Genomic DNA, 26,161 nt, shown 5'->3' on the forward strand with positions numbered 1-26,161 from the left:
GGTCGCACATGAAGCTTTTTCATTTTGTAGTACACCATCTTTGCATGTAATAAAAAAGTAGTGACAACAAGAAGTTAATACGGCATTGTATGAAATGGTATCGCTATTTTTTATATGAAGGAACGTTCCAATGTCGACTTGCAAAAAATTAGTGCAACTCGCATGTAAATATTTAGTCTATTATACAGGTTTTTAAATGAATTAAATAATTTAAATTTTTCAAAAAATGGTGTCATATATCTGCAATCGCTTTTATCATTTACAATTCATGTAACTATACAGCTTGATGTTAACAACTCTTTTTTTATTTGCAGTGATAAGTGATTGATGTCTATATGTTAATTTGTTATAACTAATGTGACCCAGTTAATGCTTTACTGGAATGTTAACATTATAAACAACTATATTATCTTCCTAGATTTGATACTTATGTATTTTAAAAAGTAACTAGATTCTAGCATGTAGTATGCATAGAAAGTAGGGATGCACCATTTAGAGCTCCATGGGTGTACTATGATCGGAAGTTTCTAATGGTAAAAAATAGATGCTCATGAGTAAATATAGCATTGCTATATTGCATCATCTCTTGCATAATTTCATACTACCACAAATGATAGCTTATCGGTAAATACGTCATTACAAAATGCACAATATCCTAATATATTCTTAGTCATTATTAATCATTATAGATTTAATAGTAGCATCCTTTTGCTTAGCAATCAGAGATCAATCTAATAGAATTTATATCAACAGTATATCTTAATCTTAGTTTCAAGTCCTAAAATCATTTATTTACTCTTCATTCTATAATCTATCAATCTTATAGAACTTTCAGCCAAGTAGATCATAAGGCCTCCGTAATCAAACAATTCTTTTTCCATAATATTAGTGCACCTTCATTGTTATTTCTCAAAAAAATTGGCTCCTAGCTCCTCTCCAAATTTTTCAGAAAGCTGCATCTAGTTTAAAAAAAAAAAGGATTTTTTTGATGGCAGGGCAATTGTAATACCTGGAACATATACTGGGTTATGCCATGATTGCTCATGCATTGCTCCGATTCATCACAACTGGACTCTCTTTTCTCAAAAAAAATCATTTCTATTTATTCCACGTGTCCCTCCTGCACCCGTCACGTGTTTCTCACGTCCCGTGGACGGGCAAGTAAAGCAACCATCCTACCTACCACCCAGAGTTCATACAAACTACCGACCAATATCAACTGACCTCCTTCTTGAACCACAAAACGAAACTCACACTCACTAGCCTGTGAGAGTGGGGGCCATAGTATGGTTCACGAAAGGGTGTAGTTTCGACTACGTTTGACGGTAGTGTATATATAAGATAATTTCTCTAAACTATAAAAGACGTTTTACGGCAAAAAAATATCGTCGTCTTTCGTTGGAGGACTTCGATTGATACGGAAAGAAAAAACACGAGACCTCTTTCCTTTGCCTCTCCTTCTGTTCCTTCGATCCCCAATACCTCGTCCTCGTCTGCTCCCTTTCTCTCTCTCGAATTCGAAGTCAAAGCCCAAACCCTTCTCTCGATCGCTTTTCTCATGGCCACCATCGGCAACAACAACATCAATGCCAAACTCGTGAGTCAACTCCCGCTTCTCCCCCTCTCCCCTCTCAATCCTTGTTCTTTCTTTTGTGCTAAATTTCTCATCTTGGGTCTTTGATCCGTTTGATTTCAGGTACTGCTCGGAGATATGGGCGCAGGCAAGTCGAGTCTCGTTCTTCGATTCGTCAAGGGTCAATTCTTCGAATTCCAGGTGTTTTCTCGTTCTATTGCTGCTAGGGTTTCTGTTTCGATCGATAACGGAAGGGGTTTGGGGGTAAATTGATTTGGGTTGAGTGCAGGAGTCGACTATTGGGGCCGCGTTCTTCTCCCAGACGCTGGCGTTGAATGATGCCACGGTGAAGTTCGAGATTTGGGACACGGCGGGGCAGGAGAGGTACCATAGCTTGGCTCCCATGTACTACAGGGGTGCTGCTGCGGCCATCATCGTGTATGACATAACCACCACGGTGAGATCATGGCCGTCCTATCCTAGTTTTGCTCTACCTTTCTTTTCAAGATTTTTTAAAGTTCTTTCATTGGTCTTGAATAAATCCTTGTTCCTCCCTGAGTTACTATTTATGAATCAGGAGTCTTTTGAGCGAGCTAAGAAGTGGGTTCAGGAGCTACAGAAACAAGGTTAATATTGTGCGAAGAAACTCTTTTCATGCTTTCTCCTACCTTTTTTTTAATAGAAATTTTTAAATGGTATGTAAATTGGGTAAAGACGAACCTTTTAAATGGTAGAGTTAAGATTGAATGAAGTTTGTATTATATATATATGTTTGTGTGTGTGTATTTGTTGCTAGACGTGTATGCTAAGGTGGATACTGGATGCAGGTAATCCAAACATGGTGACAGCTTTAGCAGGCAATAAAGCCGATTTGGAAGATAAGAGGAAGGTGACAGCTGAGGCAAGTCTACTGATTCCATTGCCTCGATTCATATCGTATTGTTGATGACATAATTTAAATGGATGAAAAGAAACGTTAATACCATCTCCTATGGAAGTTGTGGTTCATAACATGTTTTCATTGTCTCAGGTATGGGGTTCATTGGTTTGATTTTCTTGGTAGCAAAAAGATTATGTGATGCATTCCATTTATAACTTTCAATGTGGATTAGATTATCTTATCTGCAACTGCATTATTTATTTGTTTGGAGCAACACTGGAAGATCCAGATAAGAAATTATTTTAGTGATACCTGACATTCTTGAAGGACATTTAATACAATGATCATAGGGCCATATTAATTATTGAATTCATTTCATATACACATATCAATACCTTCAGTGCACAGTAAATTAGGATCCAATTGCTCTATGTTTTATATCTTCTGTTTTTGTCTGACTTTTTTGAGTTTCTGCACTTATTTAGATTCGTAGACCCCATAAATGTAGTCATTGATCCTTGCAAATCTATGATTTTAGAAAAATGCAATTGAAGCATCATGTAGCATGACTTAGCTGAAAGGACTTTCATTAAATCCATTGATAGCTTACATGTAGTTAGGCTGCGGACTTGAGTTAGTTTCTTTATTAAGCTGGACCCTTTGTTTATTTTCTCCAATTGTCTTTTTACCTTTCATTTAATAGTCTCACTGTCCTTATTACAGAGTCTGAAAAAGAATATATAACATTCACTAATAATTTATTTATTCATTTTTGCTTGCATAGAGGTGTATAGTATGACCTAGCAACTTAAGCAATGTTATATCATCTATGGTGCGGTTATCTGGAACATTTATTTAAGGCGCCTAAGCATGTTGTTATTGTAAGAGCATCAAACATGGTTGGCTGACCAAAACCTGAACCACTGTTTCCTTGTGGAATTCACCTCAGCCTTCTCCTATATGTCTTTGGCATTAGAAGTCCTGTTTTAGTACATGTTGGATGTCGACATACAATACGTAATTTTTAAGTAGGTGATGTCAAGGGCACCTTGTTAAGCTGTTGCATGCTTGCCCATGCACTCACATGGCTGGGTGGATGAGTCTAGGCTAGTGTTTCATGTTTGTGCATCGGGTGCTTAGGGGGGTTGTCTACAAGTTAAGTTAAATTCATAATTCATCAAATGTCCGGGAGAAAGTTAGAATGCAGATTGCTATTAAAAATTAGAGATAGAAATATAAATGACAACGAGGGAAACAGTTAAATAAATGGGACAAATCAATAATATAAAAGGACAGTCAATGAATTATAGTGGATGCCTGGTTTTCAGGTTTTACTAAAACAGTACTATACAAAAAACTGGAAATAAGTGAGTTGTATGAAACACTCATTTTGTTGCTTCTGATAGCATTTTGGAAAAGTTGATGGGTCATAAATCCTGAAATTTGAGTTTTATGAATAACAGATTCCTCCTGTCTTTCTAGGAAACCAGTCTTACATAAAATCCCATCCAATGATCATTTGATTTTTATATGACCTATAGACAAGGAAGCAACACAATAGGATATCTTGTTATTCTATATGATCAATTTTTGCTAAATTTTGAGTTGGTTGAAATGCTCTCAGTTAAATACCTAAATATTTTTACAAGTTGGATTAATGGGGATATCAAACTTACATGAAAGTTATCTCCAATTTAAGAATCTAATAATGATAAAGAGAAATTTGTGATTTTAAGTGAAAATGGCATTTCATAGAGTATAAAAGATTTAAAATTACAAATTCTTCAATCATATATTTTCAGTAATTTTCATAACTCTGATTTCTCTATTTATTCTCTGGGATACTGGTTGCTCATTAAGCCTCAAAGAATACCCAGGAGAACAAAATATGAAGCACTTGTACTTGTTGGAATGCCATATGGTTTGACTTTTGCTGCAGGAATCTGTGCCCATACAATTAGTTATAGGTGGTCTCTTTGGTCTTTTAGCAGCTAACAACTGGATAGGTGGTTGTTTCCACAGTTATGAATATGTATCGAGTACATCATTTTCTATTCATTCATTTGTGTTCATTTTCAGCCTTTTTTTGACATAACCGTTAGGCTTATGCTTGGACATGACTCTAAGATATTGTCTAGAGCCTGTGCTTTGTCCTTACTGATGGATTACTATGTTGGAATTTGCTTCCTTTTGTACTGCATAAATGAGATATACTGAAATTTTGGTCTTCAGAATCTGTTTCTTATTATGTTTTGTTCATGTATCGGGTTTCAATAACTACGAGTTTCAATAACTACGGTCTGTGCAGCAATACTTCTTTTTGATTCCTTACCATTTGCAGACAGCGAATTATGTCTGCACCTTGTAGAGATGATTTATTAATACGCCATTGGTTCTCTTATACGTTGACATTGGATTTTGTGGGGATTCATTCGTCATTACTGATGATGTCTGATGTTACAGGAAGCACGGACATATGCTGAGGAGAATGGCCTCTTCTTTATGGAAACCTCTGCTAAAACTGCAATAAATGTGAATGACATATTCTATGAAATTGGTGAGTGTTAATTCTCAATTTGCCATATTAGAGGATAAGGATTTTCTCATTTGTAAATTTTACAAATACTTGTAAAATTAATGGAGATCCCTTTTCCTTAGGTAATAACTGATTCTGGTAATGATTTTGTCGTGCCATATGTTACTTGCTCTCACCTATTTAGGTGATAGATTACCATTCTGTTGCTTTCTTTTGGATGATGTAGTAACTTGCAGGTTGCTCCCATGGTTAGGCTTAATATATGTCATTCTTTCCCAAAAGGATATTGACCATCACCACCACCTGGTGAGAGATAATGGTGGTGATGGCCAATGAATGGCTGAGGTTTGACATTGTATGCATTAGTTTCCAGTTAGGGAGCATGCATATACGCAATCATACCTTGCAAGGACTTTTACAAGGTGGCTTTCATGTGTGCTATGTTTGATATTGTTGGCATTCACATTAACTCTCACCATGATCATGTTATAGGTTTTAGTTAATGAGTCTGTTAACAAGAGTGCAATAATTTTGATGAATTGAGTGGTTTCATTATGAGTTGAAGGAAAGTTTAACAGTGGCACCCATCAATGTTGCCTTTGTCACCTTTTCATTATACAACTTATGCTATTCTAGCTTGTTTGTCTTTGTTTCTTATTTGTCTTTCTATAAGCACAAAGCGATAAAATATTTTGTGTTCATAATTCTGAACATCATAAAATTCTCGTCTGAGGTTTGAAGGCTTTTTATAGATCTGCATTGGTTACAATCTGGGAAGGAAACAGAACACTGTTTTTTTCTAAATAATTCGACAGGATTATTAGGGTTTAGCTGTCTTGCAACAGCCCTTCCTATCTGATATAAAAGGATCCCATGATCCTGAACCGATCTTACCTGGGATCGCAAATCCCAAGTTTATCTATGAAGAGCTGATCTAATTGTAGGGTGTTGCTTTAACAACCAATCAATATGAGTTGAATCTACTCTAGCTTATTGCTATTGTTTAATATATCATGGACCTATTGTTTGGTCAGATTCTGCACCTGCAACTTTGTTCATTTTCTTACAGATTGCTAATTCTTTGTTACTTATTTTGGTTGCACACAGCAAGACGCCTACCCCGTGCTCAGCCAGCTCAGAATCCAACAGGAATGGTTCTTGCAGACAGACCTACTGAGCGATTGCAGACTTCATCATGCTGTTCTTAGGTATTGTCTTGCAAAATTAACAGATTTCAGATAATTTCACAAGCAAAATTAGAGAAGATAAGATAGATGTGTGAGCATCTCTTTATCATGTGTAGGAACTAAAAGATTTAATCATCGTTCGAGTGCCCAACTAACTAACCTGAACCTCCCTGCAAACTGAGAATCTTGAAGCAGAAAGGCAAAATGAGAGGACTGAGTGGAGGCACAATCACAACCTTCCCCAATTTTCTTGAGATGGTGGAAAGCAACCTGGAATCTTGGGATGTTGGTTCTTATCCTGTCTGATTCCTACAATTTCTACTCATCTATCCTCCCTTTCGTTTCCCCTTCCTGCCTGTATTATGCTTGAATTTTTTGGAAATTGCAAGCAAGAAAGATTTCAAAGTTAATCGACATCGGTATGTCTTGACCACAGTTTTCAACATAATTAGGATATCCTGGTTGAAATGAGTGCGACTTAACTAGCACTGCATGATTCAGTTATCTTAAACATATTCAGCTGTCCCTTATCTGAATACCGTAAGCTATAGTTACTCTTGAGTTTTTGTTCTCTTTTTTTTTTCTTTTTTTTTTTTTGCGAGAAATCTAGTTATTCTTGAGTTGATATGAAGTTTTTCATCTTTATGTTATTTCAACTTTGATGTAATCTGTAATCGTGCAGGGTGTTAAAGTTGAACCACTTGGGGGCTACTGGAAGTGCAAGACAGCAAATGAGTTGAAGATATAGAACCGTTCAGATTGTCCTGCCCCCTGCATTTGGGGAGGCTGTCGTTGCTGTTTCATATTTCTTCTGTTTGAAAATCTCGTAAACGAAAAATATCATGTGAGCTTCACCCAAGTTTCTGGGCAAGATGCAGCAGCTTGTTTGAACAAGTGTTCTTTAACCTATATTAGCTCTCTGTGATGCTTGTTTGATGAAATAAATGAATTACTGAACCAATTTCATTTCAGTTTGCCGTATAGGAGCAGGATGCCTTGGTGCCTGAAAACTAACATTTCTCAACCATGTAATTTTGCGATACATGGAAGAGGCGGTGTGACATCTCTTATTTCTTTTATACCCCTCTGGCTGGTTACTGTCTCCTGATTTGATCGACATGATTTAAAACATATGGTTTGAAAACCACTACCACGGAAAAGTTTCATTTAGCCGATCCCTTTACTCATCACTTCCAGAATCAGAATCCCTTTTTTTGGGGGGTAACATAGAGTGAAAGATCAGCCACTACAAATGAATAAAAGTTGTACCCTTGGCATCCGTCTAACAAGATTAACAATATTAAGAGGGAGATTTTTAGTCCGAAGTCCGAACTGAACTCCGCAAAAGACCTGCCACTAGTTGGCTTCACACGGAGTGTGGAGATAAGAGAAGATGTAGAACGTAGAGATTTATGACATGTTTGGTTAGAAAAGTCAGACTTTGAAATGGAAATGAGTGGCTTTCACTACAATTGTTTAGTGGGGAAAAGGTTTTATTCCCATTCGGATTCTTAAAAAAAAAATAGAATGCTTCAATTTTTCCAAACTCAATTCTGAATTTTTTTAAGTATTTAAACTTTATTTTGATTTCAATTTTAATTAGCAGTCAAATATGTCAGAACATACAGTCATTCGGATTGCGATCATTAATCAAATGCACTCTTTTAACACTTCTAAGAGATGAGTGTTGGGATATATCAAGGCCATTGATCCATGTTGCTACTGCCATTGAATCTTCCTCCGTCACATTGGAAGGATGTGTTTGCTGCTTTTAACCCATTCCTAGCTGCCGTAAGTTCAGCCACCAGAACCAAAGTAGCGAAAACAGGAAGTGCTGCAGAACGAAGAACTTGACCATCTCCATTTCTGATTACAAAGCCAGCGCTAGCTCCATTGAGGCGAAACGAACCATGGCGTCCAAGAGACAATGGTTTTACGTGAATGATCCGCAAATTCATGCGGTATGTAGGAGCTCCAAATAGCAGATTTTTTCAGCTTTGAACCCTTCAAGGACCTCTGAGATGCAGCCATTAGACTATAAGCCTTGTTCGAAATTTCTTCAGCATCCATCATCCGGTCCTGGAAGATTTCTTCACTTCTAGCTTTCCACATTAACCACAATGTATAGGCCAAAGTAGTTTGAGCTACCACTGTCAGTTTAGAATCCTTCGTTTGCAGCAGAAATTCGACAGCTTGATGGTAGGAATGAATTTGGGATAAAACGGGGTGTTGAATCACCTTCCATCCTGCTGCAGCTCTGTTGCGTTGGAAAAACAAGTGATCCATGTCTTCCGGGTGGTTTCCGCAACAGGGACAAACTGGTGACACGGATGGAATTCTTTTTGGAATAAGATCCACTGTAGGTAGTTTTCCAATGACCACTCCGTTTCAAGTTCTAGTAGACGATCCCTTCCTAACGGCTAATACCGCTTCAACCCATTTAAACCCAACTCCTCCCCCTTTCCTCCCTCGTTTCTCTCGTATCCCTTCTCTCGATCCTTCCTAGGGTTAGGGTTCTTGTAGTTCCGAGGGCTCCGGATCGATTCTCGGCCCTTCCTCCGCCTCCCCACCTTCCAATTTCCAGGGTTTCCAAGGTCCCGACTCCCAACCTCTTGACCGCAGCCAAATCTTGAGGGTTTCTAGGGTTTATCTATTTGCTCTGCCAAGTGACCATGGATGCAGAGACCGACGAATACATCCGGGAATCCATCGAGAACTCGCTCGGCCTCGCGATCTCCGCCAAGAACCTGCGTCTCAAGCTCCTCGCTTCCGAAGACGCCCGCCACCGCCTCCAAGATCGGATCTTCGTCCTCGAAGAGCGCCTTAAGGACACCGAGAAGCGTGTGGAGCAGCACAAGGTTCGGGTTCTTTCTTCTTGTTCTTGGGTTTCTAGGTGTTGGTTGTTTATGTGGAAGTTTTGATTTTGATGTGGGTAGGCGGAGGCGACTATGAACGCCCACGGGTTGAGGAGGTGCATCGAGGAGAAGGAGATGGCGGCGTCCGGGTACGATGATTTGGTGAAGCAATACGCCAAGTTGGAGAAGGAGTGCTCGCTGTATGAACGGGATCTTGAGAGGGTCATGGAGTCCTGCGATGAGTTGGCCAAGGAGAATGACGAACTTCGAGTACGGTTGCAGGACAACTCGTCTGTGAGTACCAAATTCTGATCGATTTCTATTGTGCATATATTTCTTATCTTTGTGGATCAAACTACAGGGATGTATTCTGAATCTCGATCTTTTGATGCTTCTTTTGAGCAAGAATGCTGAGAATTGTAAATTGAGAAATATAATAAACAGAATTGTGGGAACAGGTATGCAGTAACCTTTGTTTCTTTGAAATATAATAAACAGAATTGTGGGAGAGACATTTTAGGATTTTGCTGTCTTGTTCATTACCCTAATATCCTTAGAGGCGGTTCCTTATGGAAAAAAAATTTCATTCTTTGGAGTGAACATGCATCAACACCGAGTTGAATGTTATGATGCCACCGCAAAATTTTAGACATTACCCGTTTTATTTAATCAGCCAATAAGTGTTGTGCAGATTTTTTGGATAACCTACCCATTTTAGTACTTTTGTGACAATTCTACGTCAGAATGCAAGAAAATAGAGCCTGAAACTGTATTGTGAAAGTTATACATCTTCCCACATTGTAATACTGTATGAATAACAATGCATCTTTGCTTTATCTGTGACGTTGTTTGAGAAATTTGGATAACTTTAGTGTAAAGTGAAGCATAGAAAAGAAAGAGGACTTGGTTAGGTAAGCCATGTTATCTGAAAGGCTCTCCTTATTGTACTAATATGTTCCTAGAAGTCTTAGGGTCAAACTAACAAAGGAGCATCAAAAAGTTATCAAAAAGGTAAATAAAAAATAACAGAATTTTTTTTGAGAGCGAAGGCTGGCTTTTGTATTCCTTGTTAGTTATGGTTCATCTAACTCATTATAAGAGTTAGGGGAGTGAGGGCTGTAAAGGCATCCCGATCATGAAAGAGAAGTATTTCCTCGTCTTTTGATTTCAGTTCTTATTTAGTTCTTGAAATAGCCCTAGGTGATTATATGTTTTTGTCCATATAGGCCTCAAGGAGCTATTATTGTTTTAGGAAAAACCATCACATCCTCTTGTTCGCTCCAGAAAAGTTTTATTTGAATTAGAGAGAACCTTTATATAATCACCGGTATATTCTCTTATTCCTCTTTCTATTTTCTTTTGTAAAAGAAAGAACCTGTGAATAATATAAAATATGTGTTACATTGCATCTTATTAGTTTTCAGCCAAAGATTATTATTGGAAGCCTAGTCATATTTATGAATTCTGTAAGCCTATAGATGAAACAAACAAACCATAGGAGATGAGGTGTATAATACTGATTTGGAATATTTTTTTTGTAATGGTTTTGAAGAGAGAAGAAGCATGTTTCAATGTACCAACATTTTAATTTGATTGAAGAGGATTATATCGTTGTTGATCAATACATGCTGTGTATGAATTGGGAACTTCATCTGGTTGTATATGATCAAGCTAGTTAATTTAAACCATAATTTGCATGAATCAAGTTGGAAATATCAGGGTTATGAGACACATGTTTCCTTAGCTTGTGAATATTGGGTGGTCATCAGGATAGAAGCTTGGTGATGGTTTTGATTTTGGAAATCATTAAGTGTAAGAATATGCAATTCAAGGTCAACCCAGATTTATTCTCAATAATATCTAGAAGTTCTTTTGAGGTGATAATTATAAATCTTTGTGAGGCACTTGTATATAAGATTAATAGGCTAATATCAATTTTTTTGATGAAGGTCATTAGAAGGATGGATTTTTCTGCCAAAGCAGACCCTTAACAACCTTGATATGCTTTTGATATTATGGCTCCATTTTTATTGCTGAAAGGAGCTAGTGTCTTCTGGAGCATCTATCTAGGATTCCCACAAGATGCCTAGGAATATAGCTGAACAGGCAGGCTTAGCCAGTGGACTCTTTCTAATTTGCCTGTGGGCTAGCTAGATGCCTATATGGCAAGCTGTGGTAATAATTATTTCAACAACTATCAGGTTTGAACAGCTGTGGTGTAATGAGGTGAGGGCCTTTTACATGTGGAAACTATCTGATATTTTCCTTGGTTTGTATACATTAAATAAGTTTTCTACATGTATATAAAATTGTTAAAAATAATGAATCTAGAAACTTTTCTTTGTCATTAGCCACCCTATAAGAAATTCATGTCCAAGTTTTTTTTCATCTATTATAAAACCATCTTAGTATTCTTGTGCCCAACCTCATAGCTGACTTTTTGGCATGGAGCTACATTGATTTTCCTGTGTATTTATGCTTATGACAGTTATATTTTAAGACAAATTTGTCAGTATGCTTAGTTTGAGGTGCTGCATGTTGTCATCGATTGGTAAATTAATTATCTTGGTGATTTTCATCAGCTTTTTAAAATTAGAAAACCATGTCTGGTTTCTCAAATTGCCATTTAGAAATCATTTTGATACTCTTGCTATACACCCTTGGGTATATAGGCAAACTGGTTTTCTTGAATTCACACTTATGAGTTATTTTTTTCTAGACCACATCTCCCATATTTCCAATTAGCTCGAGCTATTTGTATTTCACATTTTGTGTCAAGCTATCAGGCTATTAGATGGCCAATCTATTAGACAACCAAACATCTTTTCTTCTTAGTATTTCATTATTTTCAGAGATTTCCTAAGAAATAATGATTAGTTGCTTCTTTTTATTTCTAGTAATTTTAAGCAATATAGTTTTACTGAAATAAGATGGATCGTGATGATCTGGTACCATGATCTAGCCTGAAATTGGCTAATTGCAACCTGGTGAACTAAGTTTTGCTGGTTTTTGTTGCCTCTGTTGCTTGTAGGTTCAATGCAACTTCTGTGACTTCTCTAAGATGTTATATAGCTATGCTGAGTTTGTATGGAAAATGGCAAGTTTATCAATCCTTAACTCTAGAACTGGGGTTCCATTTGACCTTCACTTGTATTATGTTTGCAGATGAATGTACTGTTGAGTAAAACAAAACATGATCTTGCATACTGTCTAATGCTCGTGAAGTTTGTTTTAGATTCTGTTCCTCAATTCCTTTTTCTTTCTCCCGCTTCCATTTTGTCTGTATGTTGATCCTTGTATGCTGATTATATTTTTGGAAAATGCTGCATGCTTTAGCTGGCAGCATTAGCTGCTGAAGTTGAGTCCTTGAAAAAGGACAAGGAAAACATGAGGATTAATCTCCACAGAGCTGAAGAAGAGGTATGTATATTGGAACTCATCTCTATTTCACCTCATGATATTTCACCTCATTTCTGTTTCTATTAAATCTTACCCTATTACATTTTATACAAGGTCAAGGTACTGTTTGAAGAAAATAAACTTTTGGATGAAGAGAACAAGAGGTTGCTTAGGCTGCTAAAGAGAGAACGAAATCACCATGGATCTGACAGCAAAAGCTCTGCTGGTACTTCTGCTAAAGTGAGATGAAAACTCAACCCCATTTTCTTTCAAGCTTTGACTAACTATCTGAATTATGAATTTTGTTTTTAATGATTCATGCCAAACTACTACTAGTTCACATGTGAAATTAAGGATAAGAGAAATAAAAGAGAAGCACTTGTGATGTTGTCATAGGTCATAGCAATGATAGATTGGTGTTTCTTATATTTTAATTCAATTCGTTCTCTTGTATCATGTCTTTATCAAATCCTTTTGTTGTTCAGGGAAAGCCTAAATCAGGCCAAAGTGACAGCAGCCCTATGGGGCGGGTGATTGATTTCAATGTTGCAGATTCATCGAGACAGCCATTATCACCTCTGCGTCAGAACTCTTCTGACTCTAGAATGCATAAGAAGTAAAAGGGTGTTTGTCCTCATTCTACTGATCTTGAACGGTTGCTACTAGCAACCAGCCTGCTAATTTTTTCTTAGCTATCAATCCGAACTTACTAGTTCTTGATGTACACAGCGTTGAGTTAAACGCTGAAATTCATTTCAGCTGATAGTTGTTACTTTTTTCACCGCGTTCTTGACACTAAATTGCTGATACCAATGCTTTGTGGTCTGTATTCAACGAATCAAAATGAATGTAAAGTTTCTTGAGAACACTGTTTTGGTTACTCTAGTAGGGTGAGCTCTCCTGATACTTCTACTCTGGTTGTAAGAATTGTAGAAGGTGTTCTTTAATTGCTCGTACCATGTTGGTACTAGATTAGGTGGAGCAAGATGGTTGAAGGAATTGAGGAACAAAAATCAGTAGGCTGCAATATGCTTTAAGAAAATGATTAAGAAAATGAAACATAATTGTGATTATGCTATGACTAGAGGACGAAGAACTTGAAGCAGGATGCCGTTTACCCTAACGTGTGCATTAGTACAAAGGATTTTTTGCAGTTTAGTCCATGACATCTTTTGTATTCAATCAAAATTTTCTTTTCATATTTATATAATTTTTTTTGTAAAGTTGTCCATTTGTACAAATCTATCTTTCTGCTAGTTTTCGTTGGTTGAACTCTGGTTAATGTTAAGTAGGATTGTAGAAGAATAAAAATGTCCTTTACGTGGCCTTGGGTTCTGCCTCTTCTGGCTTACTTCGTCCTTTTCCTGGTCAGGGCTTGGTGAGTCCGTTAAATATGAGAGCTAGGGGTAAAAATGTTCAGAAAATATGAATTTTCATATCCAGTTCGGATTGGATTCTGATAGAAATTATGATACCTCATTTGGATACCTACTAAATAATTGTACTGAACTAGACACGAAATTCAACTTTTAAGAATTTTTCAAAACCGCATTTGAATAGAAGGTAAAAAATGTACATATAAATAGCCTTTTCGAACCACGGATCTTCCACTGGTGCGAAGCAATACTTGACACTAGGATAGCAGCCACCTCTGCTATTGCGTTGTGGTTTATTAATCTTATTCAAATCTTATTCACATCATTAAGTATTTTTATTTGATATATATTATGTTTCATAGTCTAATAATTAATTATTTTTATAAAAATTAATCTTTTTCTTTGATTAAAAAATGAATGCCATATTCTTATTTGTTTTACTCATCATGATATTTTTAAAATTTTATTGATAAAATATTTAAAAATATCCATAATTTATACATTCATATCAATACATAGTTTTCTTACACACTCTTAAAAAATAGAAAATTCATTATTATTTTTATTTTATGCTACAATTAAAGAGTCATATGGTATTTAATGTAGAAATTGTCAGTATTTTTGTATTTATGTTTTATTTTTAAATACTTGTAATTTTAATATTTAATACAAACTTGATCAGATCTGTGATTTAGATCGTTAGCCATGTTATTTTCATGCAATTTTAATAACTATGCTTTAAAACCTTACCTAGTTATCAAGGTCTCACTACAATCTAGATGGTGGATTTCATTCCTATTCTTTATGCCAGAGGCTGCTATGCCTCCTTTGCAAAACTACATAAGAGCAGAAGAATTAGGAACTTGCTCAGCATAAATTCAATTCCTGTAAGATCAAAATTACTACATACATCAAATTAGTTCTATCAGGAAAAAAAAATAAAATAATTCAGCACTCATAATCTCAAACCATCCTATTACTTCCATATTACACCTTTCCCTCAATAAATAAAGCACAAGCCAATTGATGCCTTCATAAATGGGGGGCTGAGTTTAAAATTTTGTTCAAAAAAATTACTGAAAAATACCAAGCACGTACAAGACACCTGGACCTTTGACTTATGATCATGCTGCTGCAGATTGCTTGTCATCATGGTCTTCAAGATTCAAAACTTGCAACAGCTTTGGCCAAGACTCCGGGATTCCTCCTGGCAAATCAAACTCTAAGAGCTTCCCTCGGCTGCGGTAGAACTCCTCCACTGGTTGGCTCTGCAGAAGCAAATCATATATTTTCTAAAACACAAGCATACAGGCAAAAGCATTATAATGCTAATATATTTATATGGCAAAAGCTACGGTGCATGGCAGCATATGTTACATATTGCAAAAGTAACAATAGATACCGTTCTCTTTTATGACTCGGATCATTGAATTTTAAAAGGAAGGGAATCCAGGTCTGTAAGAAATACAAGGCTTTGGTAATTAACGACAATATAAATGGTAAAACTGTAAAAGAAAGAAATATCCTTTCTCTCCATGTCCTCCTCCCATCACATCTCCTTCTCCTTCACCTCCCATCACCATTTGATTTCTCTGTTGAGCCCCTACTCTTCCACTGTCCTCATTGACACCATGAACCCCTTATAAACCTCAATGCCCACCTCCACACCATAAACACCCCACCCAACCACCGATTACCAACTCATCACCACCATGCTCCCAACTCCACTTCCCACTACCACTGCCAGCCTCCTGCAATGTCTCCACATTCACAACCTATCACCGTGCCACCTCCCATTTGCTGCCTGGTCCACCTCTATTACCTCACATAGAAATGGCCGCATCTCATCCCACCATGCCCCCTCCTTGTTCTTTCATCATAGTGTGCCTCCCGTCTCAATGGTCACTCCAGCTACTGTGACCTCCTCAGTCCATCTACTCTGCCTCCAGTTGCACTATGCCCACCTAATATAACCTTGCACTGCCATTGTTCCTTGCACTACTTCCAGACCCCATTCTTCATCAGTATCCTTCTGCTGCACAAGCCCCAATTAGCAGTGACCCACCATGGTGCCCATGTCATGGTCCAATCAGTTGAAATTGGAAAACTAATTATAACCTTTTACTTTTTCTTGACTGTGCGCAGCACTGTTAATTTACCAGCACAGAGACAAACCTAAGAAGCAGGGATTAGTAACTTTTCACACCTAACTTGCTTATACCTTACAACGATGATATCACTCTGCTCCTGCTCCCTCACTATTCTTAGTCTAAGCTATACAAAGTCACTCATTCCAACTCTCCTTTCTTGCTCCCAATCTGACTGTTGCTCTCGTCCCTACCTTCCTGAAACAGAAGAACCCTCTTATTTTTCTTTTGTTTTTTCGGTGTGTGCATGCGCGCGCGTGTGTGTGGGGGGGTCTCAAATAACTACTGTGTATGCACAAGATATTGGGTAGCATTATTTTGCATCTTGTGTATACATATGGCGCTAAATATTGTAGGGTTAGGGGAACAAATTATCAGTGTTAAATTTCAGCAATGGAAGTTTGTGTTATCGTAATCAGCATTCCACCAGATCTATAGGTCCATATCATCTTTAAGTTTATATAATAATTTATTAGTTTTCCAACCAAAATATTTTTAAAAAGGATAATAGGATTCTTCTTATTGTCTTATATACGTGGGTGTGATTTGCTCTCCTTACTCTTACCTGGATAGCACATTGACCTTAAACAAAGGTGTAGATTAGAAAGAATGTACCAACTTATAGTTTGCTTAAAATTATAATGAGAATTTCAATACAGTAAAAAAATATTTTCCATGACAGCATGGGCACATAAAATATTTTGACAAGAATTAAAAGCTTCCTCATCCTCATTGAAACACCAAAGAAAGCCATCAGCATGGTGAAGTATATTTTTTAATTGCTGTTACAAGCAATAACATGAATTCAAATTTTGTATAGGTATAATTAACTCCAAATGATGTTTCAATAATTAAAACAGACAATTTTCAATTTAGAACTAAACAAACAAGTAGAAAAAAAGGTTAAATTATTAAATTTAATGAACCTTAGTTATGCTTGGTATTCATCCACATCGTTTAGTTTCCTTAAGTTAGAGCTTGACTGTACAGTTCTGTACGACACATTCATCACCAATATGACCGGTATGGTCATGACAAGCGAACTTAGGAGTTTACTAGAGAGGTCATCTAAAATTAAAGGCGAGATACAAGCTTTCGTGGTTCAATCTCTCTAGCCACCAGTCAATATATGTGTCAATTGATCAAGCTAATCCACTCAAATTAACCATAGTTTTGATGAACTAAGCCTAAATAATGACAAAGCTTGGAATTTTCAAAGTCAAATCAAACCTATTTTGGATATTTAGTGCAAGCCTCCACCCCCACCCACCAACCCAACCGAAAAAAGGAAAAGGAAAAAGGAAAATCACCGGCACCAGCATCACAAAGAAAATGGTGCCCCTTGCTTGCTCCGGTAAATGCTTGCTGACTGGGCATATAAGACATCTGTCATGTATAATAACTGTGGTCTTATAATAATCAGTTCAACTATCATTTTTTGGCAGCTGAAAGTCTGAAAGTGCCTACCAATAATGATTTTTCATGCATGCAAGCAATTTGAGGACTTTGAAGATATAGCAACATTTACAGCTATTTCTGAAAGGGTTGGTTATGTGCTTGGAAGCAGGCAATAAATATTAACTATAGAAACATTAGGAAAATGAGCAATTCCTATGAAACACTTATGGAGTCATCTAATGTAAATTGACATCAATGCAACTAAATTATCTTTGGAATTAAATTTATAATCCTTAAAAAAAATCAGAGAAAGGGGTGCATTACCATTTCATAGTATATACGTAATCGTTCTTTTACCACCTCTTCAGTATCATCAGATCGAGTAACTAGCTTTGTCATGCACTGTGCAGGAGGTAGAAGTGGGGCCATGAATATACCAGGTCTCCCATTCTCACCCTTGATGTCGATGGAGGCAACATTGAAGTTCCCACCACACTGGCTGCAGATCCTTCTACCAAGGCATTTTGCAAGCAGTACATCTTCTCTAAGCTTAAGGTTCACAACCAGGTCAATATCTGTCACTCCCTCCAGTATTTCCTGAAAAATCAGAAAAAGATGTGCTTACAAGGTTTTTAATTTGTGTGGAAGCATCAATAAGAGGAGATATGCAAACCAAAATTCGTTTGGATTACCAATATGACATCGATATTTTATCTGTGGAGTTCCATATAACTGTTAAAGTGAAGGAGATAGAGATGGTACAGACCTCTAATTCTGATAGCATTCCTGCAAATTACCTTAATCCAATTCATTAGGAAGTTTCAAGTGGAATATATTCGATTACTTAGTGTCCAAAGGATTTCCCAATTGCAGTAAGTTTGACCTCACCTTACCTGTCCAAATTTATAAAGAAAACTCCCCAGTTGAGCACTAAGTCAATATTCGATGAAGGATTTATAATACTATCTTGGGCCATCGAAAACTTGGCATAACAATGGAGAATTGTCTAAACCAGGAATGCTTCTTAAGGGGCATTTTATCTTCTACCAGTGTTTCAGATATTTCAAAGTTGAGGAATGGATTACGGTTTAATAGTTTGCTGTCATATCCTTTCTTCATCACTTGAAAAGAAAAGGGGCAGAAACTGGTCCTCATGCTAGTGTTTCTTCGTTGCTTTTCTAAATTGTAACATAACTTAATTTCTGAAATTGCTAAGTTTGATGTTGATGTTTGTAATGCCTTGATATACCTATCGTTAAATTAGGAAAGAAAAGATTTTGCTTGTCTGATTGTTTACACCAGACATCAGGTCTCCTGAACTGTGTGAAAGTGACCATAACTAGGGGTTCAGTTTTTGCAACTTTCTACTGATCTGGTTAGTGGACAGATTTTGAGCTACATTAAGATGCATAAGCGACATCAAGGTGCAGGTAGATAGCATTGCTAGTAGCTTTACATGCCTAGAATTGTTAGGCATTGCTGGAAAGAGCTGAAATCAGAACTTCTGTAGCAACATAACTAGGACACAGATCATCTAACTCATTAGATTGTAGATACACATCATATTTATCTTTCTTAAACCATTCAAAATTTTGTATTGCCCTGCCTTCCCCCTCCCCCCACCCCCCCAAAAAAAAACAGTTTTCTTTTCTAGATTTCCTTACTATTGCCTGGTTTCTCATCTTTATCTTTGTACAGAGTCACACCATCATAATGTTTTGACCAGAGCATCAAACCTTGTGCTCTTAAACATTATTATTGATGACTATTGGCATCCTAAGTTTCAAAGTGGGTCTCTTGTCCAAACATGGATGGGAGGGGGAAGGGAGGAGGCAGAAGGCACATGCTCCTCCTGCCTCCAAGAAACATAGCAAGCCCCTCTATAGAATCAGCTTTGTCACCTCCCACCACAACAGTCATGAGATCCATCTCTATTGACTCGTTTGTGTGGCTCTCTATTTCCTACATTAGTGAGTGAGTTAATGGGGTTCGCTCAGTTGTGTCCCACTGAGCCCATCACCAATATGTTGAAAATTCACTCAGCTGTCAGTGCACGTTAGTTTTTGGATGAAAACAAAAACTTCAGATGAGGTTGGCTGAAACCCGCCACTTCCCAACATGTAAGTCCACTCCTGCCCACTTCTAAACCATCCCTTTCTCTCTTGTGAACGGGTAGGTCAAGATTAACTCTCTCTCTCTCTCTCTCTCTCTCTCTCTGTGTGTGTGTGGGTTGGGGGGGGTAACTCCACTGTTCCAATTTGGCTCTCCTGTCTCCCAGTCTTGTTTTTGGAAGACAGGATTCATGTATAATGGAATCATGGATCATAAAAATCAAACCAGAAATGAAACCAGAATTCCAATTTCCTTTTTTAATTTCTACTACATAGAACCAAGTCCCATCTTTTAGTTTATGGATATTGATTATGCCATTGAATGGCCTCTTCAGATATCAGTGATTGATAATCAAGGTACAGATTTTTATTCTTCTTCTCTTTATTTCAAAATTGTAGTGTTAATTTCTCTCTCAAAAAATAGTCCTTTAAATATATTTTTGTTATTATGTATTTGCTATTTATGTTTATGCAAAACTCTATGCTTTTATTTTTTAAAGTAGTTTCACATGTCACATGTAGTGGTATGGATTTTGAAATATGAATTAAAAAGCCTACTTTTTCTTTGCAATCATTTGTTATTCAGAATTTTAAGTCTGAAAATTTTTATAAAAATGAGCACACTTATACAAATTGAGGTAAACTAATATGTTTTAACCAAGGTTTCTAAATCCTGTGGGACGGGGTGTCCCAGTTTCTCCATGGAACGGGATGCCCCATTATCCCGCCCTATCCTTGCGGAAGTCCTGGTAGAGTGTCCCATTAGGTACCCTTCATCTCTCTCCCCTTCTTTCCTTTATTTCTTTTTTTTTTTTTTCTTTTTCTTCTTTCTTTCCTTTCTTTCTTTCTTTTTTCTACCTTCTTTTTTCATTTTTCTTCTTACTTCTTTTTCTTATCCCTTCCTTTCTTTCTTTCATTTTTCTTCTTCTTTCTCTTTCCTCTCTCCCTTCTTTCCGTCCTTTCTTTTTTTTTTCCTCTCCCTTCCCTTCTCTCTTTTCTTTATCTTCTTCTTTCCTTTCACTTTTTCCTTTTCTTCATCTTTCCTTCCTTCCTTTCTTCCCTCTTTCTTCTTCTTTCCCCACATGGTTTCGGAGTCCCAACCCATTCTAGTCCCATTTTCTAACAGAAATAGGATGGGATGGCTGGGATGTCCTCATCCTACCAGAACTTAAAACCTTGATTTTAACAATATCATATCAGTTATGGATAATTTTAAATTATTTATTAAAAATTATATAAATATTTATAAAAAAGTATGTATTAAATAGATTATCCTTGGACATTTTGAATTCATAAAGAAAAAATTAGGAAAAATGACATTAATATTGTTTTCTCTTATAAAGAAACATAGCTAGTGCCCTGCATCAATAAAATTTCTGGCTCAGCCCCTACATCCCAAGATGCCCTGGCTACAAATGCACCTTCAATTGTGAGGGTTGACATTGTGTTGAGAGATAGTTGAGGACAATCTCAGAGCTTCATGGACCACATCTTTGGTCATTGTAGTCATCTCCACATGGATGAGACAAGATTGCAGATTCATTTTCAAGGAATCAGTCAGCTAAGTGGGATTGTTAATATCTATCTAATTTCAAGAAAACATCTCCAAGAAAAGCTAGATCTCCTTCTTCATTACTTTCCAGCTTGAGGTATACTACTTGACTGGATTCACTTCCAGTTCCCAACATGAATGTCATACTAAAACATTACTAGCTGCAACAGTTGTAGCAGCATTGATGTATGATGTTTCATGTTTATAACGTTCAATGAGGGGCAACAAAACAGACAGTAAACATTTTGATGCGACTTTATAAGATAACTAGATAGCAGCAACATGCTAGACCAGACTTGATTGTGGATGACTATTAAAGGTAAAGTAATATTAACTAAAAAGTAAACCAGGTGCTTTGATGTCATCTTACTTCAGAATCAAATACGCATAAATAGAAATAAAATATAAAGTTAATATGGTTTCTTATGTTTCCTTTGCATATCAATTGCTCACCGCTTGTCTTATTGTTCGTGGAAAACCATCAAGAATGAATCCTGATTCACCCTTAGCTGCTCCACTTTCAAGACGTTTGGACAACAAATTTATGATGATCTCATCTGACACCAATTTGCCTTGATTCACAATATCAGCAAGCTACAAAATGAACACTAAAATCAATGGAATCAATTTAAAGCAATGAGATTTTGAAATACAAAAAACATCTTCACACTTAAGGTAATGTAGAACAAATGAAGAGATCCTCCCCCCCCCTCCAAAAAAAAAAAGAGAAAGAAAAAGACAATGGTCTAGTCTGGAAAACAATCTCAAGCACCTCAAGATCCCCTGAATACTAACATATATAACTCCTTACTAGAAAGGATGCAACAAGATGAGAAGACTTAACAACTTGAATTATAGAATTTGATTAACATTTATCAACTCGCAAAAATGAAACTATTTCATGTTTGCAAGGTACTTTTTTGGATACTAGATCTTAAATCTACCTAAAAATATTAAGAATGCAATTCAAAGAGAAGAATTATAAAGTTTTAATAATTTTACAAATTCTTGAAACTAACAAGACATCTTTATACTTTTCATTATACCATTGTCGTACTGCCCCAAACTGCCCGATTTGGAATGTACCATACAATAATGTATCAGAATCGATACGAAAACATCAATCGGATCAGGATAGACCCATATCGCCCAGTACCATCCCAAAATGGGTATGTATCGTACCGTATCAACCCATACTACCCAGTTTTTGGCAACACCGTGATAAAAAGTGAGAAAAAAATCTTGATATGGGATGCATATCGTACCACATTGATTGTATCATAGCGAATCAGTAACGTATTTACATGGTACCCCATACCGAGATTGTGGATCTTGTTCCCTTGCATGACCAATCATGGCTTCAATATTTTGTGAAAGAGAACTTGCATATACCAAGATACTTTTCTGGCGTTTAGTCTTGGCTTGCCATTTGGGAGCATGATCCTTCATCATAGAGTCCTTCACTTTTAGAAGCAATTCTCTAGAAGTTATCATTTCACTAAAAGCAACATTGTCCGGTGTCACTTGATAAATCTTAGGCATCAACCAATGATCTTAACAAGTCCTAATTTTTGAGGGTCTATTGTCACCTAAATTTTATCAATTCTCATAAAAAAAAACTTTGAGGATATAAGCATCAGCTAAGTCTAGATATTTCTTTATTCAGTTATGACACAAATCATTGGTTTTCCCCATCAGTCATGGCATGAACTTCATGTCCTGGTGCCACCTCAACTTGTAATTTTATCTCAAAGTTCTATATATGAATCACATATATTAAAATTTCATGGTAAATGAGATGTTATTATACCTAAGGAAGTGTAAGACTCTAAACATCTATGAAACATGCCGGTTACATTAATGATGAGTCACATAAAGTGACTCTTTGAATTCAAGGGTAACCACTTTCCAGTTAAATGTTCCATCTTTTAGGTGAACCACTAATTTCTCCTACTTGATCATATGTTTAATAGAGTATGTTTTCATATTTGGCAAATAAAAAAGGAAGTCTTCTTAGCTTTCTATTGTTCTTCTTTCCGTAAACAAGTTCATCTTATGGGGTGATGAGGTTTTTTCATTATCCTATATCCTCTGGTAGTTCTGTGTATAAATGAGATCGTGGCTGTTTGAGCAATGTATCTGATGATTTTCTGAAGATCTCAACTAAGATACATAGGTACTGAAGAGAATTAAATGACAAGGAAGACAAACAAAAGGCAGCATCATATACATGTCATTCACATAATAATTCTGCCTTTCCTAGTTTTGAGCAAGGTCGAGCAAAGATTTACAACAAATTAACAGTCCCTCTGAAGCAATCACCATACTGGAAGGGAATTTGATGGTCTAGGGTTTAGTAAACAATACAATAATCCACTCAGGAAAAGGGAAAGCATAATATTTTTCCACTATGTTTATAAATACAGTTTTCTCGGTTGATGATTTAACATTCAATTAATAACTTCTCTAATGCATAATTTCTTTACTCTTCTGCCCAATTAGAACGACCCTAACACTGAAATTATGCATATCAGACTGTCCTTTCATATAATCTAGTAAATCATTCCAATATAATAGAATCCAAACAACCCTCTCCAATCCATCATAAACTTATTCAGAAACTAATCCACCCCCCCCCCCCCCCCCCCCCCCCCCCCCCCCCCCACCCACCCAAGCGCAATCAAATCGAAGGCGTAACAACAGAAACAAAAGCTTCCTATAAGCACCTTTGAAATCTCCTTACACAAAAAACAAGAACAACACAAAAACAACATAAAGAAGCAATCTTTAGCAAAGATTACAATCTGCCAGCGAGTCCCCATCATTAGATCAGCAAAAAGAAAGGAAACTACCTGTTGGGCGAGGGGGCTGGAGGAGGCGAGCTCCTCGCGGACGAGATCGCCGGTGGCGATGTGGGGGACGCCGACGAGCTGGGAGAGGCGGCTGGCATAGGTGCCCTTCCCGACGCCGGGGCAGCCGAGAAACACCCACTGCACGCTCCGGCTCCCGGGATCCCTCCTTGCCGGCAGCCCCTGGCGGGCAAGGCTCGCCGGGACGCGGGCGTCCGCTTCCGAGGAGACCAGGGACGAGAGCCACCCCCTCGCCGCCGCGGCCAGCGGACGGGCGGCAGCGCCGGCTCTCAGGAGGCGGTTCAGGGCCGGCATCGCGGAGGAGGAGGGACGTAAAGCTCGGATTTTTAATTGGTTTTGGGTGGAAGGCTTTGGAGGGCGGGGGATGGGAATTGGGAAGTGGTTTTGGTTAAGAAGAACGTTGGGAAGCAGCGGTGATCCCGGGGAGAGGGCGGTGGCGAAAGAACAAGTGGCGAGGGAGAGAGAAGGGAAGAAAGAATATGGTAGGTCACGTGTGGGTAATTGCGTAACGGAATAAAAGTAATGTCAATGGCTTTTTGCTAATTAATAAAAAGTGAAGCCCTCTGGACAAAAAGGTACATTAATTACTTTCTTTTTAAATAAATAAAAAACTATATGCTGATGAGAATGCTCATCTGCATCTGAGCAGCTAAGTTTTCAGCTAGTTTGAGTGCATAACTAAAATTGGATGATCAAATGATTTGATGATGGTACATGTCGAAGTGACTGTTGAAACATTATTCTAGTCTATGTTTTTCTAGCTGCTTTCCAATATTTAGAACAAGTGAATCAATGTAATCATGAAATTTGATGCATCTTCTTTCTCCTTTCTTTGGGAAAAAAAATGAAGTTCAGTTTTATTGCTGCTTTAGTCCTATTGGCAGACAGCTAGTGTTTACGCATCTTATTCTTTCTTCTTCTTCTTCTTCTTCTTCTTCTTCTAAAAGAATTTTCTTGCCTTTGGTCCTTTGGATAGACAGCTAGCTTGTGTAAGAACTGGGTCTGTGACCATGCTTTTAAACTCCGCGTTTATTATATAACAAGTCTCACTAATCATACTTGATAAACAAACTCGCAAAGGTAGATTTTAAAATAATGTTCGGTTTCCACCATTGCAAGCAGAGTGGTTGATTTGCAACCGAAAGAATTGCTTGGTTCATGAACCTACATGTCCATGAAAGGAGAAGTCGCAATCACAACGTGACGCGCATGGAGTTAGATCTAGCTTTGACGCATTGGGAGATGTTACTTGCTTTTGGTTATGGTTAGTGCTAGTCAGCAGACTCGAGAAAATGACATGCACCAAATTACATGCATGTCGAGATCGGCCTAGCTACGTGGACATCTTGAGATCATTTAAAGTATTTTTGATGTTTGCAGTTTGCAGATAGATAGATAGATAGATAGATAGATATCCTTCTAAAGTATTAAGGAGTATTAATAAATTATTCAAAAAAAAGAAATAAAAATTGGAGGAGCATATTATGGTCCTTCTAAAGTATTGTTTGGTTGCAAAAGATCTATTTGCAAATCAAAATGCTTCAGTACTCATGCACAAAGCTAACAAAATCAGCTGTCATAGGCCATGTAATATCCATTACATGATTGGAGCAGTTGATGCAATAAATATTTTTTTCTTATTAATATTTATTTAGGACAGAAAATTATTGATTTATACTTGAAGCCAGTGAAAATATCCACCAAATAGTCTGATAAACTATAATTAATTAAGTTAGCAATCTGAACCTGGACTGTTTTAGAACCTTTCCATTGGCAAGATTAAAAACAGAGGTTGAATAATTTGATTCAAGTTGGATCTCTAGATATATTGGATCGCTTGCTTTAGCTGCCATATGTGACATCTAGCTACTTCTCTTTCTTTGTGATATAACTAAGTTTTGAAGTTACTTACATGCATACTTCTAAAAAGAAGAAGAAGTTACATATATGCGTCTTATAGAAATTAAAAATTATTGAAGAGACCCAGGTGAGTGAGTCACTTTCAACAATATTCCGTTGAACATTAATTTACAAGGGCCTTCAATCACCTACTAGTCATCTAAGGAGTGCAAGAAAAGTTCATCCTTTTTCATTTGAATTGAAGGGGCTCTATTCAGGAGATTTTGGATAAAAGGCTTCGTTAATTTCCCATTAATGATAGACGTTATAGCAAAATTATGTAACATAGTGCTTCCAGTAATCTTTGGCACTATAATCTCATCTCGTAGGCATGCAAAAAATTCTTCATAGATTCTGTTGACAAGTGAAACCGCGCCC

General features: G+C 37.1%; 3 protein-coding genes across 3 annotated transcripts; 2 read left to right on the forward strand and 1 right to left on the reverse strand.

Moving 5' to 3' along the window:
- Positions 1–1,377: 1,377 nt before the first annotated feature.
- Positions 1,378–7,147, forward strand: LOC103717597 (ras-related protein RHN1). Its single transcript, XM_008806049.4, is given in 9 exon segments — positions 1,378–1,597; positions 1,697–1,774; positions 1,863–2,030; positions 2,151–2,199; positions 2,401–2,474; positions 4,917–5,010; positions 6,097–6,173; positions 6,175–6,197; positions 6,859–7,147. Coding segments are annotated over 9 exon segments (660 nt in total). The 5' UTR covers positions 1,378–1,558; the 3' UTR covers positions 6,917–7,147.
- A 564-nt stretch (positions 7,148–7,711) lies between these two features.
- On the forward strand, positions 7,712–13,310 carry LOC103717588 (kinesin-like protein KIF21A). The gene is made up of 5 exons (XM_008806037.4): positions 7,712–9,034; positions 9,113–9,325; positions 12,368–12,451; positions 12,545–12,670; positions 12,916–13,310. Exons 1-5 carry the CDS (start codon positions 8,849–8,851, stop codon positions 13,048–13,050), a joined length of 744 nt encoding a protein of 247 aa, XP_008804259.2. The 5' UTR covers positions 7,712–8,848; the 3' UTR covers positions 13,051–13,310.
- A 1,351-nt stretch (positions 13,311–14,661) lies between these two features.
- Positions 14,662–24,372, reverse strand: LOC103717581 (probable adenylate kinase 6, chloroplastic). Its single transcript, XM_008806028.4, has 4 exons — positions 23,867–24,372; positions 21,468–21,608; positions 17,676–17,948; positions 14,662–15,074 (listed from the first exon to the last, which is right to left on the reverse strand). The coding sequence occupies exons 1-4, from the start codon at positions 24,176–24,178 to the stop codon at positions 14,931–14,933; spliced, it is 870 nt and encodes a 289-aa protein (XP_008804250.3). The 5' UTR covers positions 24,179–24,372; the 3' UTR covers positions 14,662–14,930.
- Positions 24,373–26,161: the final 1,789 nt, after the last annotated feature.

The sequence above is a fragment of the Phoenix dactylifera genome, chromosome 17 (assembly GCF_009389715.1).
Source record: "Phoenix dactylifera cultivar Barhee BC4 chromosome 17, palm_55x_up_171113_PBpolish2nd_filt_p, whole genome shotgun sequence".
Lineage (NCBI taxonomy): Eukaryota > Viridiplantae > Streptophyta > Magnoliopsida > Arecales > Arecaceae > Phoenix > Phoenix dactylifera.